Source organism: Lycium barbarum, chromosome 8 (assembly GCF_019175385.1).
Source record: "Lycium barbarum isolate Lr01 chromosome 8, ASM1917538v2, whole genome shotgun sequence".
In the NCBI taxonomy this organism is placed as follows: Eukaryota; Viridiplantae; Streptophyta; class Magnoliopsida; order Solanales; family Solanaceae; genus Lycium; species Lycium barbarum.
Window position 1 is genome coordinate 11,552,721 of NC_083344.1, and position 20,016 is coordinate 11,572,736.

The window sequence follows — 20,016 nt, forward strand, 5'->3', positions numbered from 1 at the left end:
GCTGCATAGAATTAAGATCTCCCTGAGTAAACACGTGCTGAAGGCTACGGTGGTCGGTGAAAACCTCACAATGGACGCCATTAAGTAAAGCCTCCAGATCTTCAAAGCGAAGACCACAACTAGCAACTCCAAATCATAGGTAGGGTAGTTCCTCTCATGGATCTTCAACTGACGGGAAGCATAGGCTATGACACTATCCTTCTGCATCAAGACAACACCCAAACCCACGCGGGACGCATCACAATAGACTGAGAAATCCTTACCCTCCACGGGTAATGCTAGAATCGGGGCTGAAGTCAAAATGGCTCTTCTCACAATCATCGAACTACTGGAAAGGAATATTCTTCTGAGTTAATCTGGTCAACTAAGAAGCAATAGAAGCGAAACCCTTCACAAATCGACGGTGATAGCTGGCTAATCCCACGAAGCTACAAATCTCGGTAGCAGTATAGGGCCTCGCCCAATCTCTAACAGCCTCAAATCTTCTTGGGATCAACCATGATCTCGTCCTTAGACACAACGTGGCCCAAGAATGCCATGGACTCAAGCCAGAACTTGCACTTCAAAAACTTGGCATAAAGCCACTTCTCCCTCAACAACCCAAGAACAATCCTCAAATGGCGTGCATGCTTCTCTCTACTCTTGGATTACACGAAGATATCATGAATAATAGCACAAAGAAATCAAGATATGGCTTGAAAATGCCATTCATCAAAGTCATAAACGCAGTTGGGGCATTTGTAAGCCTAAAAGATATCACAAGGAACTTGTAGTGGCCATAACGAGTCCGGAAGGCCGTCTTCGGAACATTCTCGGCCCGAATCTTCAGCTGATGGTAGCCTGACCTCAAATCAATCTTTGAAACTATCGAAGCACCCTGAAGCTGGTCGAACAGGTCATCAATACAAGGAATGGGATACTTGTTACGAATGGTGACCCGTTCAACTGACGATAATCAATCCACATCCTCATAGTACCGTCCTTCTTCTTCACAAATAAAAACAGGAACACCCCAAGGAGAAACACTAGGTCTAATAAAACCCTTACTCAACAGATCTTACAACTGCTCCTTTAGCTCCCTCAACTCAGTGGGCACCATCCTATAAGGAGGAATGGAAATAGGACGCCTGCCCTGATCCAAGTTGATACAAAAATCAATATCGCGGTCGGGCGGCATACCCAGCAAATTAGAAGGGATGACCTCGGCAAACTCACTCACAATAGGCACAGACTCAAGGGGCCGAGAATCAACACTAGGATCGCAAACACAGGCTAAATAAGCCAAACACCCCTTGGCCACTAATTTCTTTGCACGGACATAGGAAATGATCTTCTTCGGAGTAGGGCTCGGAGTACCCATCCACTCTAATCTAGGAATTCCAGGCATGGCTAATGTGACTATCTTGGCGTGACAGTCCAAGATCGCATGACACGGTGACAACTATGTCATACCCAAGATAATATCAAATTCTACCATATCCAATATCATCAAGTCTACCCACGTATCATACCCCATGAAAGTAACTAAACACGACCGAAAGACACGATCAACAATAACAGAATCTCCGATCGGAGTAGATACACGGATAGGCACGCCAATACCATCACCACATAAATCCCAATCAACAGCATGATAGACAGACACATAGGAATAAGTAGACCCCAGATCAAACAATACCGAACAATACCGAAGCAGGTCAATGTCAAACAAAAATATTACCTGAGATCGCAGCATCAGAGGCCTCCGCCTTAGGCCTACTCGGAAAGGAGTAGAAAAGACCACCACCACGGCCACCTCTACCTGACTGGTGTCCACCTCTGGTCTGATAAGAGCCACCGCGGCCTGACTAAGCACCACCTCTAACTGATGAGCCACCTCTGCCACTAGAAGGTGCTGGGGCCCTCGGAGTCTGGAACCTGGAGCCCTGCTGGGACCCACTCTGCGCTGACCTGGGATAATCTCTCATAAAGTAATCGGGGTCGCCCCACACATAGCATGCTCTAGGAGCTGGAGGTCGATGCACAGAAGCTGATGAACTGGAGGGACCGGCACGGTCCACTGTACGGGAGTAAGATCCACTATAAGACTACCCAGCTCCATAGCCACTAGGTCTAGTAGGACCACTCGAAGAAGCCCATAGTGCTGACTGGATAGGGTGGCTGGGGGCTGACTGATAGGGCTTGGATGAATGTTCCTCACCCCTGTAACTGGATTCCCTGGAACTGCCATAATGACGTGGCTTCTTCTCACTAACCTCTCCCAAAAATCGAGCCTTAGTAGACTCGACACCAATGGCATGATCAACAATAGCCTGGAAAGAAAGCCCTATAGTCATCAACTGAAGACAAGCATGAATCGAGTACACAAGTCCAATCACAAATCTACGGACTCTCTCCTCATCTGAGGGAATCATCTGGGCAGCATATAGGGGTAAGAACTAAGAACAGAAATCTAGCCTCATACTCAGAAACAGACAACCCACGCCGTCGCAAACGGCGAAACTCATCCCTGCGCGCATCCCTCAAAGTACGCGACACTTATTTTCCAAGAAGGCCTGATGGAACTGAGTCCAAAAAAAAGGTGGCACACCCCCTGGCTTGCTATCAATAAATGCTCTCCACCCAGTTTTCGTGTCGCTGCAAAACTGGAATGACACGTAGTCCACGCCATGAGTCTCAACTATACCTATCTTGTAGAGACGCTCATGCATCTCCACAAGGAACTCATAAGCATCCTCGGTATGTAAGCCAAAGAACTTGGGTGGCTTCATTTTCAGAAACCTCCCAACTAGATCCTGATCATCAACAGTCATATTCTGCGCAGCAACGGGCCTAGGAGCACCCTCAAGAATCTGAACAACACCAATATACGGGGCCATAGCTGCAGTAGGATGCATACCCGTGGTCTATACCTGTTTGGGAGTCCGTACCCCCACTCGAGTCTGAGAACCGCCACCTGGAGTAGTGTCACCCCCTACAGCATGCTGGCCGTCTAGATAAAGAAGTACCCGGGACATGATATCCTGAAACATGAGGTCAGACACAGTATCGGGGGGAAACTGAGCTGGTCCTGTACCACCCCTGACTGCCGGTGTTGCCTCCGGCTGCTGCTTTGGAGAGGCTGAACGTGCTCGCCTATGTCCGGCTACAGGGGCTCCACCCCTAGCTGGTGCCGCTCCACGCCCCCTAGCTCGACCGCGACCTCTCGCTACTCCTCGCCATCTAATGCCTGCCGCAGGAGCGGGCTCTGGCACCTCATCCCTCGCTATTGTAGCTCGAGTCCTCACCATCTGTGAGAGAACAAAATTTGAATCAGATAGCAATTTGTAAATTCCAGATACCAATTAGAATAAAGTAGCACGAAGGAATGAAAGAAGGGAAATTTCCTAAAGTCCTATAGACTCTCGCAGATAAGTACGAAGCTCTCCGTACCAATCCACAAGACTCTACTAGACTTGCTCTTGTACTTATAGACCGGGTAACCTAGTGCTCTGATGCCAACTTGTCACGCCCCAACTCGGGAACGTGCGGGCACCTACTAATTCCCACCTCAATAGGCGAACCCATCCCTTATGCAACCAACCAACAATAAATAAATAAAAGAAAAACCCAAGAATAGTACGATAAGTTTGACATAATATATAAATACTAAATGCGGAAGATAACAAATCCCAAATGTGGTCTGGTCAGTATAAGAGCTACTAAATAGTACTACAAGTCTGAATAATCAATACATCATCTGAAATAAATATTGTCTCGAAATAGAAATGGGACAATAAAGAAGATAAGAGTCGCGGGCTGCATGGATCATCAGTAACTCACCCTCAGAACTCTAGGAGCGTCGCCTCGGGATCAGTCGTGAGGTGTGAAAATCTCTCTAATAGCATACTCTGCACTCATAAAAAGAGTACAAAGGTAGCATCAGTACAAAACACGGTACTGAGTAAGCATCACAGGCCGAAAACAGTTAGATCACGTATGAAAACAAGGAAATGGAAAGATAATCATGCTCACAGACGGATACAAGTCGACAAGTCCAAGTAGTGCAGTCAATTACCAAACGCTGTCTCAAGTATTTCACAATCCAAGCATAACCATTAATCACCCAATAACTCAAATATCACCGAAGATCAATATCAATCCAAATGATAATAAGAACGTATAATGTGTATGCAAATGGAATGCAATACAATGATACACACATGCTATGGGGGGACGATGTCCACCTCTCGACAGGCATGACCCATGGGGGACCGCTAAGTCCATGTACTGTTATTCCGTATCACACAACCTAGAATGACTCCTCCATCCAATATCTTTGCTAACCACTCCGTATCACACAACATAGAGATGGCTATGCAAATATAGTAATGTCGCATGAATCATACTTACCTCCGTCATCACCATCTTCCAATATCAAGACCAAGACAGATATATTATAGATATGAGAAATTCCGTCATGCAATTAGAATATCATAAATAACATATGGATTCCAGTCAATTCATATAAGGATAGCCATCATAGTACAAGTATCACATGAATCTGTTCCTTCCAACCAGTCTCCCATAATGCATAGAAACCACCAATTCACATAAGAAAACCCAAGCATAAACCTAGGGATTCTACAGGCCACGTGCCCGAACACACAAGTGACACAATAGTACCAACCTAAGAATTCCATCCCAAACTTCATACTCGAAGGTTCACATGATGTCTTCAACAATTCCCTAGTACTAAATATGAGTCGCTAACCGAAGTCTAAAAAAAAAAAAGGTAAGCCATAACCTGCCTGGAGTGCCGAACAGAAATCCCAACAAATCACGCGAGCACCTTGCCCTTCCTCAATGCCTCCAGATGCTCAAGGCCTATTTATGACGTAATCTAGATTAGAAATCATGAAGAACAATACCCATATTGCTAGGCTTCTAATTTGATCAACTTAAGCCTATGGAATTTGGGAAAACGGGCCCATAAGGACAAAACGTGAAATTTGAAAGTGAAACATGCCATTCAAGTCTAAGTGATCAAAACCCACTAATCAATTTCTAAAACAACTCAACATTAAGCGAAAATAGTATTTAAAGTGAAACCCCCAATTTTGGGTATGAACCCTAACTCTCAATTTCTTAAATAGGTTACTAATAATGAAGGATTCATGTTTATAAAGCTATTACCAAATAATTCCATACTAATATAAGCTTATTACATCAACAAATCAAGGTTTGATAATCAAAAGTTCATTCAAGAAAGAAACCCCAAAACCCTCTTTAATCCTTATGTTATTGGAAGACTTTAGCATGAATTAAGGAGTTTCTAAGGTGGATTATGAATCATAAATGAAGAATCGGGTTAGATGAACTTACCCCAATGAAGAATTGCTTCAGAATCTCTTGTTTTGCTCTCAAAATAGCTCTAGAACCGAGAGTAATGAATGAGGAGTGATAGGGTTTTAAAAAGGATTTAAGGCATTTAAGTCCCCGCCGACCGCTACGGCGGGACCGCTACCACGGTGAAATGACCGCTACGATGGTCACTCACTATTACTCTACGCTGCTATAGCGGCAGGGCTATCGCCACGATGATACCGCTGTCGCGGTACTGGTGCCACTGCAGCGGACATCAGTCACCAGAATAGTATTGGTTTTGACCATTCTCAACCTGAAATTTGAGTTTCACCTGAGGCCCCATAGATACAACACAAACATGTCAAACACACATAAAACGCGCTATAAACTCACCCGTGGCCTCAGATTTCCCAATGGGGGTCTCGTTGACCAAGTCAACCCCCAATACCCCAAAATCAACTTTCCAACCCAAATCCCAAAACGCACTCTAATGCATTGGGAAACGAACCGAACATACCCGCAAGTCACAAATGACCATCCGGACCTCTCGGAATCGATGGATTTCCGAAAAAGGTCCGTTTACCTAAAAGTCAACTTTGGGTCAAATATTTTTCGCTTTAAGGCTTATTATCGCAAAAACCAATCTAATATTCACCCGATGACCTCGAAAATCGTACCACCCATCCCCGCAAATATAATGTTGCACCTTGTAGTTTTGTACGTGGAAATTCATAAGTATTGGCTGTTTTAAGTATGGACATTGGAGTTACCTCCAAAGATACATGAGATTAGATGCACTTATCTTATGTTTATGGGGGTTTAAGTTCACATAATAAGCTATAGAAGGATTGAAGGGCAAGTGAATCAAGGAAATTAAATCTGTTGGAATTTTGAAGAATATATGAGGGGCAATTTTGGCCCAACTTGGAGGAAGAATATCTCTTAGTATATGAGGAGTTTTGAGGTAAGGCAAAAGCCTAAAATAAAGTTCGTCGAGTATAGTTTCCAACGCAATAAACCGCGCGTCGATACGACGTCGGAGTAGAGAATTATGGACGTTACAAGTTAGGCGGGCAGAGCAGGACGCGCTGTTACAGTGCCGCTATAATTTCTGCTACAGTGCCACCGACTTGAGCACACTATATAAGGGGCAAAACCCCATTTTTTCTTCACAAAAATTTCCCAAATGCTCTAGAAAGCTCATCAAACATATGAGAGCCTATATATCATATAAAAGTAAGGATTTTGAGTAATTTCAAGTTACGGAGTATTAATCGAGGTCCGAACAACGTGTAGTCGCGATTATAGTTTCGTTTTGTGTTGGAGTTGGATTGGAAGCAAAGTAAATCTTGAAGATCTTCCTATTCTAGAAAGGATAAGGTATGAACTTCTCTTTCTTAATATCGATTTAGGAATATTTACGAGAATAAGGGTTATGGATTGTTGTGTTGGCGTTGTTGAGCATGGATTGAGAATTGGAGATAGTTTGGATGTAATTGTAAATGTATATCTTATAGAATCTTGATAATATTGTGTTGATGTTGTTGGTATTGTTTGGGAGTTTTTTTGGTATTTGGAGGAGGTAAAGAATATAGGGGAAATGCTGCCCAAATTTTCGTAACCCAAATTAGTCTTCAATGATTAGTGCTTATAAGTTGATGGAAATATGATGAAAGTATGATTAAAGATGTATTTCTCGATATATAGGTTCGGGTGAAGGGCAAACACCAAAGTAACGGATCCTTTAAGTGGTGGCTTGACGGATAAGGTATGTAAGGTGTTCGTTTCCCTTTTTTTTTTGGCACGAATCCAACTAGAATATGAACATGAGCGTTCCATAGCAAATTCGCTCCACTCCTATACTTTGTATTTACAAATCTTAATGTCTTAGTTATTTGATTGATTCTTGGCATATTATTATGTTTATCATCGTTAAGTTATTTCTTTGGAATCGATATGAACTTCTATAATTTATTCGGAGGTCACTGACCTTATGTCACTCCGACTGAGTAGTGGCTTTTACTAGGCTCTCTTGCATGCTACTTACATTATGTATATGCATATAACATATCATATTTATGGATCGAGCCGTACGTTCCTCGGCACTATCATATCATATTTATGGATCGGGTCGTACGTTCCTCGGCACTAATATATCATATTTATGGATCGGGCCATACGTTCCTCGACACTAACATATTATATTTATGGATCGGGCCGTACGTTCCTCGGCACTAACATATATGGATCGAGCTGCACGTCTGCAACACTAAAACTTATATGATATACATATACACATATGTGCTTACTTATATATGATTTTTAAGATTCATGCATGGTATATTATATGTTCTCAGCTGACAGGTTACCTTTACTCTATTTATATTTCCGTCCCACTTATGTTGTTGCTTCCAGCCTTACATACTCAGTACTTTTATCTGTACCGATGTCCCATTACACGGGATGCTGCATTTCGTGCTGCAGGCTCTGACAGGGTTATTGAGGAGCGACCACAGTAGGATTTTCCAACTCAACGGTGTCAGCAAGTGCCACTACTCCGGACTTTCTATCTTTTGGTACTCTTCTGCTAGTGTAATATATGTTCATATGTACACTCTTAGAGGCTCATAGATATAGTGGGGTATGTAAGCATGGTATATGATCATGTTGGCATTGTTTTGGTCTGTGATACTTTTCTGTTAGCCTTGCCGACTTTATGATATACGTTATGTTGTGGCAACCTTGTCGGTCCGCATATGTACATATGTGTTGAATGATCGGATATTTCTATGTTGTGCCTTTTCTGCGTGCAGGTGTTCTTTGAGTTATAGTATGTGATGTTCAAAGTAACTGTTAAGTCAGGTGATTTTCGGCCTACGGGTTGGAGCTCATCATACTCCTCGTTGGGGGTGTGACATATAATATAAGCTAATGAAGCTCAGAAAAAGGTTAACAAGGTCAAAAGTACAGTAACGGCCAAACGGATCGTTACAGAGAAGGGGTAAAAGATGCTTTGAAAAGTTTTGACACGGTATTGATCATCCTAAACTTTTCTATTGTGTTTCAATCTATAAATTTGTATCAAATTGGTAAGTAAATTTACATTATTATGTGAAGAGCAATGTAATACATTAAAATATAACCTTAATAACCAATCGAATCAGAACTTTTTATTCTTTATTGATTTTCTTGGAAATCAGTTAAGTCATTAGTTTGAAATTTTCTTTTTTTCCTTTTTATTTTTATTTTTGTGTTCAGTGTTTCTTTAAAGAAAACACAAAATCAAATTTTAAATACTATATCATAGTATTATTCAAATTTATTAGTCTTATATAATCAAATATGACATTTTGCCATGTTTTTATATATGTTTAATTTTGAATGATTTCTTTTAAAATTGGGTTTTTGATTTTTTTTTTTTTAGATAAATAGTAGTTTGTCTAAATCAACTTTGATTAGTGTAGTAACATCCGATTAGTATTTTCATTCCTAATTTATTTTTTCTAGCACGTGGGACAGCTGAATTGATCTCTCTTTCCTTTAGCTTATCCTTTTCAAAGTCGGAGGAGTGTAACAATGGAAGAAATCAATGGAGTTGAAGGTGACAATTCAAGAAAGGATTTAGCAGTTCTCAATTGATTGACTTTGAGTGTCATTTCAATTAGTAGCAATTAAGTATTTTTTTTTTTAGTATTTTTTTAATGTCAGAACAATTTTATTGGTTATAGATGTATTGTTGAACTTCCTATAAGTTATTTAATGTGATTATATATCAACTAAATTTAGAATTTTGGCTTATTTGAATTGTTTGTTCTTTTAAGAAAGATATCAAGCGTGGGTTTGTACTGTATTTTCATTTTATGTTACTCGGGGTATAATTCTATTATATACAATAAGCACTTGGGAAGTTGAGAACTCAAATAAATAGTAAATTGTAAACTTTGAGAAGATATTTGAGTTGAGAGTAAATCGTTTTTGATAAGTTTGAAAATCGGTTAAAATAATTGATTTTAAGTTGGCGAACGTAATAAACTTTATGATTTAAAATAATGGTAACGATATGATTAAAAAAATAATATTCGATTTCAATTATAATTATTTATGCGGATTAACATTTAGAGGAAAGATGGTAGGAATCTAAACGGATATGTGTTTTAGGTGAAGAATTTTAATCCATTCAGTCTTTGTAGGAGATACATTCAATATTACACAAGCAAAGTGTTGCAAATCATTACCAATTTGATGATTTGAATTTGGTAGATGTGGCCATGATGTTTATGTGAATTGAAATAGTTTAGCTTCATTCATACATATATTCCCTAAGAGGCCTCGAACATACTGCAACATGCATATTTCTTAATCAAATGATACATTTTTATGCTAAAAAAAGCATTTTTATGGAATAACTAAAACTAAAAGGTTCCCGTTGTAGAAGTTAAACTATAAGTCTTCCTATTCTTGAGAATTTTTTTTCTTTTCTTGAAGGATCTAAACAAATGGCTAATATTATTCATAAGAAATATGAACGTGATAGGGAGAAGAACTTAAGATCAACGGAAATACTCATATATTTCTATTCAACAATCTTACTTAATTTTTTCTCTTACCGTGTATCAAATGGTTTAAATTTCACAATTAATAAAATAATAAATTTTTTAATATGATCAAGCAAATAAGCTAATAATTTTTATGATTTTTTTTTTCTAACGCGTTCCCGCGCATCGCGGGGTACTATACTAGTTATTGCTAAGGATACAGAAAGATAACATTTAACAATTGCAACATCAAATTCTGAAAAGAACATTCTAAATTGCAAAAATGATTCTCCAGGAGCTGTATATATAAAGACCTTTCTAAATTCAATATTTTATGACCAGCAAATATTGGACATATAGCATAAAAATTTCTATAATTCACACCTTTTATTTTTATTTTTTATAGTTAATGATGTTATAAAAATTAAACTCACTGTCATATATTACTAAAAATTATAGTTTTAAAAAATAATTTGACTCCCCAAATATAGAGTACTCCTTCCGTCCCAATTTATGTGACACTCTTTCTTTTTTAGTAGATTAGTTAAAAAAAGAATGACACCTTTTTATATGTTATAACAATTCAACTTTAGATTTATCTTTTTACCCTAACTGGAATAACACATAGCTACACAAATTTCTATGGTTTGTTTTATACTATAAATTTCAAAAATCTTTTTAAACTTTGTGCTTAGTCAAGCAAACTCATATAAAATGGGACGGATGGAAACAACTACTACCATATAGGAAGCGCAGTATATATATGTCAACAAATATAGTTAATAGGTCCAAGCAGTGTGCACGATAAGTTCCCCAATAAGATTTCCAATACATAGGATAAGAAAGAAGAACAGACATAATGCAATAACATACAAAATCTCCATCGGCAAGATCTTCGATGGAGAAAACGTTGTTTACAAAGTAGCTATCCTCAATTTTTAATTAGTTAATTTTCCACTTGAGGACAGTCTTTCTTTTCCATTCTTTACTTAGATATTCCTTAAACAATGTCGATACAGACAATACATTACTTGTTTTGTTTATTCAATAAGATAGAAGAAAACAACACGTAAATTGTCTGTCTCTCTTTCAGAGTCCAACCATATGGATACAAACACACCTGTTAGTATTTTTTGTTTGCCATGTTACATGTGAGGAGTTATGTGGAATAATTTGATTAGCTAGCCTATTAAATCAACTAAAAAGTTCCAAAGAATTTTGAAGAGTAAAGATTAAAGGGGTATGTGTGTATATATATATATATATATATATATATATATATATACATACATATATATCTATCCTCAATTTTTAATTAGTTAATTTTCCACTTGAGGACAGTCTTTCTTTTCTTTTCTTTACTTACATATTCCTTAAACAATGTCAATACAGACAATACATTACTTGTTTTGTTTATTCAATAAGATAGAAGAAAACAACACGTAAATTGTCTATCTCTCTTTCAGAGTCCAACCATATGGATACAAACACACCTGTTAGTATTTTTTGTTTGCCATGTTACATGTGAGGAGTTATGTGCAGTAATTTGATTAGCTAGCCTATTAAATCAACTAAAAAGTTCCAAAGAATTTTGAAGAGTAAAGATTAAAGGGGTATGTGTTATATATATATATATATATATATATATATATATATATATATATATATATATATATATATATATATATATGTATATATGTATATATATGTATATATATTATATATATATATATATGTATATCTATTATATATATATATGTATATCTATTATATGTACATATGTATATACGTATATATACATATGTATAGCTACATATGTGTATGTACATATGTATATATATGTATATACATGTACATATATATATATATGTATATACATGTACATATGTGTATGTACATATGTATATACATGTACATATGTATATATATTATATGTATATACATATATATATGTAGATATACATATGTATATATACATATGTGTATGTACATATACATATAATATATATATCCTCAATTTTTAATTAGTTAATTTTCCACCTGAGGACAGTCTTTCTTTACTTACATATTCCTTAAACAATGTCGATACAGACAATACATTACTTGTTTTGTTTATTCAATAAGATAGAAGAAAACAACACGTAAATTGGCTGTCCCTCTTTCAAAGTCCAACCATATGGATACAAACACACCTGTTAGTATTTTTTGTTTGCCATGTTACATGTGAGGAGTTATGTGGAGTAATTTGATTAGCTAGCCTATTAAATCAACTAAAAAGTTCCAAAGAATTTTGAAGAGTAAAGATTAAAGGGGTATATATATATATATGTATATATATATATATATATATATATATATATATATATATATATATATATATATATATGTATATATGTATACATACATGTACATATGTATACATACATGTATATACATATGTATACATACATGTATATACATATATACATATACATATGTATATTTATACATATACATATGTATATATATGTATATTTATACATATATATGTACATATATATAAATCTATACATGTGTACATATATATATATATATATATATATATATATATATGCATATGTATATATAATAATAATAAGAATAATTTGGGAGATAGACAGAAAATTAATTATAACTACATGATAAGAAGAAATATAGGAGTGAGGAAGTACCGAGTAGGATTGTTAAATTTTTTTATTTAAAAACGATATTAATTTCCTGCTTCGTCCTTTGAACTTTTCTTATCGAAAAATTTACTACCCCCTTTATTATTACTACAAAAAATTTACTACCTTTGTCATGTCTACCTCCGTTAGTCCTATTATTGATTTTTTCATGTCTGACCATCTATCGTCGTAAATCACTATTAGAACTTTAGTTCCTAAGTTCTTTCTAGTTAATCATTTTAATCCTACTACTATTAATCCCATATGCATTAAACTTCTTCCAGTATTTTTTATTTGTCTTACAGCCGCTGGGTCTATTAAACTTATTGTATTAACTTTAGTTCCTATGGCTGATAATTGTTCCTCTCTGTAATGTCTATATAATTGTGTTGTTCTTGAGAACTGTCCTATATTATATAAGGTTTTTGGATTTAATAGTTTTAATTGGTTTTGTTGGAAAATTTGTATATCTCTATCTACGTCTATTACCTCACTTAGCTGTTGATTGTTTTGTTCTGGTGTTCTTCTACTTAGAATTCTTGATAAGAAATTATTACCTATTCTATTTTTTGAGAAACTTACTCTTGGTCTTTCTTGCCTTTCTGATCCTCCTTCGTTTCTTGGTCTAGCTGAAAGAAGGTCCATCTTTGTGGTTTTCTAATTACTTTAACTTTTTCTTTCTGAGGTGTTATCTCAACCTTCTTCAATTGTTCTATTAATTCTTCAACTTCTTTATATTTTGGGGTCTCTTTATTTTTTTCCTTTTGTTGTTCAGTTAACCACCAAATGCGTTCATCTAATAATTCTAACCTTGGTACTATTATTTCTAATATTAATGAAATTATAGTAATATTTTGTTGTATTATTATTTGGTCCGATTTAGCGTTAGGTATATAATCTTTATAGTTTGCTGGTAAAGAAGTTTCTTTTGAAAAAGTTCACGTGACGATGGGGCTCAAAGAGCACCCGGCTGAACTCAAGAGATTCTTTAGCATTTTGAAATCCGAAGTTATGTAAATTGGATATAATAAATCCAGACTATATAATTAAAATAACTTCGATTGAAGCAACAAATCAAGATGTAGAAGATTTATATATATATATATATATATGTGTATATCTATATATATATATATATATATATATATATATATATATATATATATATATATATATATATATATATATTCATTACTCCCGACTGCTACTGAGGGGAGTAAAAACCAATTCAATAAGCTGGGCAGGAGATGGATACACACAATGAAAAGAGCAATGATGAACTCAAGTACGAGAAAATTGCTTGGGGAAGTTCATTGCCAGTGCCTAGTGTTCAAGAACTAGTGAGAAATGATGCTAAAGAGGTTCCCAAGAGATATATACAGAACAATGAGAACAGACCAATTACTAATTTTAAACCATCTCAAGAGTCAGCTGAAATCCCAATCATCAATTTTTCACTTCTTGCTGATGGAAACGAAGATGAACGAAAAAAGGTGCACTTGGCATGCAAAGAATGGGGTTTCTTCCAGGTATATATATTTATATATGCACAGTTTAGTTTTGTGCAAAGGAATTTTGGTTTACGTTCGTAAATATTGTTTCTTTTATTTGTAGCTATTAAACCATGGGATTACAAAAGAGGTGATGCAGAATGTGAAGAAAGCTGTATCCCGTTTTTTTGAACTTCCATTGATTGAAAAAAAGAAATATGCCATGGAAAAAGATGATCTCCATGGATATGGTCAAGCTTTTGTACACTCAGAAGAGCAGACACTAGAATGGTCTGACATAATGTTTCTCATTATATATCCACTCAAATCAAGGAAAACCATGGTCTGGCCAGAATTACCAGGTTTCAAGTATGTATTATAAGCTAACTATGGTCGAACGTAGAAATATCATGACACGCATTTATTGTTGTTGTTATAGGGCAGCAGTTGAGGAGTACTCTTCAAATTTGGAAAGGGTACGTGATGAGATATTAGAGAACATATCATTATTGTTGGGATTAGAGAGAAAGGCTCTGAAAGAGATGCATGGAGAAATGAAGCATGCAGTGCGAATGAACTACTATCCACCATGTCCAAATCCTGATCTTGTTCTAGGAATTGGACCACATTCAGATGCCACATCCATCACTTTACTCCTACAAGATGATGATATTACTGGACTCCACATTAACCACAATAAAACATGGCTTCCCGTTCACCCTATTCCTAATGCCATACTTGTTAACGTCGGTGATTGCATTGAGGTATATATGAGCCTTTTGCTCTTACTTAAGGGATATTTTCACTTTTATCCTCTCTATTAGCTTATTTTGTTCGGTATGACATTCTTTTAAGCTTTAATTGATTTAGATTAGCTCTCCATTGATAAACTCCAACAAATTTAACAGATCGTTAAATATAAAATAGACTATATATTTCCTGTTTAAGTGGAGAAATTTAGTGTTTTTTATCACATAAATATAAATATATGTTGTGAGTGAAGGGGTGGGCGTTCAAGCCAGAGGAAGATCGAGGATTTAGAGGTTCCGGGTGCCATAATATTTTGCATCCAAATAGAGTAAATTTATTGACCGGTTTGATCAATGTTGGGCTTCAGATCGGGTTATTCGTCTTTTCAATTTATCTTAGCCAAATCGATCGAATGGAAAAACATATGCTCCCTTTGTCCCATTATAATGTCTTACTTTTATTTTTATTCTGTCCCAAAAAGAGTGTCATTTTCTATATTTAGTAAGTTGACAATTTAAATACAAGACAAGTTTAAAACCACAAGATTAAAGACATTTTAGTACATTAAACACATCTTTTAGTGTAGGATCACAAGATTCAGAAGTTTTTTTTTATTCCTTAAACTTGTGTTTAAACAAACTAAGATACTTTATTTGGGACGGAGGGAGTAATAACTATAACAAGTTGGCACACGAGGGTTTTTGTTCTGATGGGAGAGAGAATATTTTTGGATTATAAAACTTATGATATTTTACCTTTTTATATTTAAGCAAATAACTAATAAATAAGACAGGAAAAAAGTCGAGAATTAATGAATAAAGACAGTCAACAATATTAATAATTAAAAACAAGTCAAGAGGATTTAAGGAAACAAAATAAGAAAAAAGAAAAGGAAAGAGGCAACTGATATAAATGGATTTCTAAAGTTGTGCAGTCAATCTCATTCAGATAAATTTTATTTTTAAATGTAAAATATATAATAATTAATACTAACTAGCATAAATGGGTGCCTAAATTTGTGGAATTTACCGTGTATTTGTGCTGTTGTGAGCCTATGCTGTCTATTTAGTGTAACAAGCCAAAAATTTAATTAAATGTTGTGAGTGAAGCTTCGAGCCCTCATCACCAAGGAGGCAACTTCGGCCTTTGCCCCTGGCACCTTGGGGTCATTTATTTTTCTGGCTGGCAATCTATTTATTTCATATGATTTTATATAATTCATATATACATGATGTACGTTTTTACTGAAGCTTGCGAGTGGCGTGACACCCCCCTCGGGCCTTAGTAGATCTGCCCCTGGTTTAGGCCTTTCAAATTAGTTCGATTGGATATGAAAATTGTGGTTTAGATATGAGGTTTCAGATTGAAGAAATTACGATCCAAATCCAATCCAAATAAGTTCGGATTGGATTAGAATTTTTATGTTCGGTTTTGGATCAATTGGTTTGGATATTTCGGATTTTCAGTTTTGACTTTTAAGCCTCTAAGACAGACCATAACAAATTAACAACCTCAATTCACTTAATAGTTTGATCCTTAGAATGTATAATTTTGTACAGTTAACAAGGATTGAGATCACCCTGCCACCCATGCCTACATATTAGACTTAATACTGTAATGGGTAGGGCTGCAGGGTGCTATTCTATTGGACCATTGGAAATTTGACTTATTAGTATTGGATACATATGATATGAGTAGGGCTGAATATAAGACAATTTTTTTTTAGATTTTCCCAATCCGAAATTAACAACCTCAATTCACTTAATAGTTTGATCCTTAGAATGTATAATTTTGTACAGTTAACAAGGATTGAGATCACCCTGCCACCCATGCCTACATATTAGACTTAATACTGTAATGGGTAGGGCTGCAGGGTGCTAATCTATTGGACCATTGGAAATTTGACTTATTAGTATTGGATACATATGATATGAGTAGGGCTGAATATAAGACAATTTTTTTTAGATTTTCGGGTAGTACTAAATCTTATATGCAATCCGAAATCCATACATTTCTCAAAAAATTCAAAGTCTAATGCATAATTCAAAAATTCAATATCCAAAATATTCGGATTTCCATTTGGATTTCAGGTTGGCTCAAACTATGTCAACTCTTAGTTCTGACAATTTTAAATCTATATATGTTACATAAGATTATGGGGAAAAACGTGTCGAAAAAATCTCATGAGTAAAAGTACATGATAGATTGTATGATCATCCTATATAAATATTTACATAGTAAAAGATGATATTTTTTTTATTTACTAAATAGTTGAAGGACCAAGCGAGCAATATAATTCTTTTCATTTGTCAGTATACACACATTATCTGATTTATGTTATTTCCTTGCAATAATTGAGTTTGATAACTTGAGTGACAGATTTGGAGTAATGGGATGTACAAGAGCATTGAACATAGGGCTGTAACTAACAAGGATAAAGTCCGAGTATCTATTGCGACGAACGTGTTTCCAGCTGACACAAGAGAATTGGAGCCAATTGAGACAATGATATATGAGCAACGTCCAAGCATGTATAAAAGGGTTAAGTTTCTTGATTTGATTAGATATGGAATGTCCAAAACGATGGATGGAAAGATATTTATCGAGTTTGCCAAGGAAGAGGACAATCAAGGGCCATGACGTCACTGCTCTCAAGTAACAGCAAGGAAGGGCCAGCTATTTGTTGTGTTAACAACAATTATTACTTTAAAATAATATTGTCCCCAACTTATGTTTTGCAAGGACATGCATTGTGTGTGATAAGAAACCCTGTAAGATATTAATAATTGGTATGTGGGTATGCATTGTGTGATAATAAAGCATGTATGATATTAATAATCGGTATTTGGGTATCTGTTGCATGTTAGTGATAATGAAGAGAGCAAATCTTTTGATGTATCGCAATGTTAAAATGCCTCTCTTTCTTCTTCTTCTTCTTGTTTTTTTTTTTTTTTTTTTTTTTTTTGTGGAAATCAAAAGAGCAGCTGCTGGCTCAATAATCATGGGCTTAACATTGAAGTTTCGATGATTAGACAAACAATGTATCTGAGACAATTAACAGGAGATATAAGAAGGAATTCAATTGAAGAACCAGATATCCAATCAGATCTCCAAAGAATTTAGTGGAGCAGTCACAACAATTAGAAGTCATTTCATGCCGACATTGGAGAAGATGGAATATTGACTAATTCCTATTCAAGGAAGAGTTGGATTTCAGTTATGGTAATATTCTAAAATATACCATAAATTTATAAACATGGAAATTAGCATTATAGTAGGACAAGGAAGCCGACGAGCAAACATGAAAGAAAAGAAGATCAAGTCAAACAAGGTTTGATTTTCGGGTATAATGAATGAAACCAAAACCTTCTCAGTTTCAATCATTGAAGGCAGCGACTACTACTACTATATATACACAACACGATAAAACATTGGATCTGGGAAAGCCACTATCACAAATACTCCAACAAAGAGAGAAGCGTGGGCGCCGTCAACACCTTCATCTCAAGATGAGCCAACTATCCAAACGACTATCAAGATTTATCCATCTAGTTCTTTAGTTGTAGTTGGGTTCTTTTGTGGTTCCTGATAAGGTGCACCCTATGATCCTATGTTTTGATAATTGATAAACTGATGGAGAACCGACAAGAGACCTGGTCGGCGATCTGTTTTGAATATACCGTGCGCATTCAGTGGCACAGCTTTAAACAGCTGTAAATGTTACACCTCGCCCTTCCTAGGAGCTAAGAACATTCCGTGCTCATGGCGTATTTTCGGAGAAGGAGCTTATGGAAGGATAACGTCGTGAGCGTACGCGGGATATAAGTCCTGATGAACGGGTGTTACCCCTTAGAAGAATTTCGTATCGTTAGTGACGTTAGTAAACTTACATGATCCCGGAGGATCCATGGAACTCTTATAAGCCTAAGAAATACTTCTAACAAGTATTAAGAGAATAGCTAAAGGTTCTGAGGCCAAGCGGATTGAAGAAAGTTAGTTGTCAAAGCTTTGGGAAAAACTTGGCAAGATTTCAAAAGATATTTCTGGTCCAACTTGAGAAGGATAAATCTCCTAGCATATGAAGAGTTATGGAGTGAATAAATTATGCAAATTGACGTTTATCGAGTCTAGTTTCCAACGCAACAAACCGTTTGTCGATACGACATCAGAGTAGGGAGTTATGGGCATTTTAAAATGGACTGCTAGAAGCGCGCGAACCTGTGTGAAAAATTCTAGAACTCACTTAAAGCCCACTAATTCGGCCCAAACCCGACTTGCACACACACATATATATATATATATATATATATATATATATATATATATATATATATCCCTTATCATTCATTTTTGCCCCATTCTCAATATATCAAACACCTAGAAGATTCTAGGAACACCTCTCAACATCCTTTCATCCACACTTAGCCATTTTTAGTAAAATCCAAGCTCGGAAAGTGCGGGTAGGCTAGTAAATCGCAAGTTTCGCCAACGGATCATCATAGAAAGGGGCGGAGAAACCAACCTGAGTGCCATAACATGCATGCAAGGCTGATCCAAGGTAAAATCCTCCCTATCTACTTGTAATTTAGAAAGATCCGTAGTAAATTTCGCTAGATCTAACTCGTAATAATTCGAATTGGTGGAAATGTGAAATAAATCTATGGAAATTGTTGTTGATGGATTTTAATGGTGATTTTGACAAGTTAGTATGGAAATTGAAATGGAATTTGGATTGATGGTGTTGGGTTTTTGTTAAATTTGAAGATAAATTCGTGAATTATGGCGTTTTGGCAAAATTAACGGAATTAATCTCACGACGGAAATTTTTGGTAAAATCCCATGGAAATCGATATGGGTCAATATTGGTATTGTTGTATTGTTGTTGTTGGTGCTGTTGTCGGCACTTGGGATGTCCCAAAAACAGAGGAAATGCTTCTCGATTTTCTGCAACCTCGAAATAGTTGAGATATAGTACTTAAGATTTTGCATGCAAGCAAAACAAGAGTTAACCCAGATCTTATATCTGTATTTAGGTGCAGGGAAAGGACTAGCGTTGGAATAAGGAATCCCTCCAAGTCACGTTTTTGGAAGATAAAGGTATGTAAGGTTTTCGCTATCGCTTTCCTTGGCATGAATCAATAGAACCCCTAGCATGCATTATCAATCCATTCGAGTCTATTCCGGATTTCCTACATTTTACAAAATATATAT

General features: G+C 35.9%; 1 protein-coding gene across 1 annotated transcript; it reads left to right on the forward strand.

The window, feature by feature from the left end:
* The first annotated feature begins 13,792 nt into the window (after positions 1 to 13,792).
* Positions 13,793 to 18,093, forward strand: LOC132605001 (codeine O-demethylase-like). Its single transcript, XM_060318337.1, has 4 exons — positions 13,793 to 14,094; positions 14,180 to 14,424; positions 14,495 to 14,819; positions 17,185 to 18,093. The coding sequence occupies exons 1-4, from the start codon at positions 13,813 to 13,815 to the stop codon at positions 17,443 to 17,445; spliced, it is 1,113 nt and encodes a 370-aa protein (XP_060174320.1). The 5' UTR covers positions 13,793 to 13,812; the 3' UTR covers positions 17,446 to 18,093.
* The last annotated feature ends 1,923 nt before the right edge of the window (positions 18,094 to 20,016 follow it).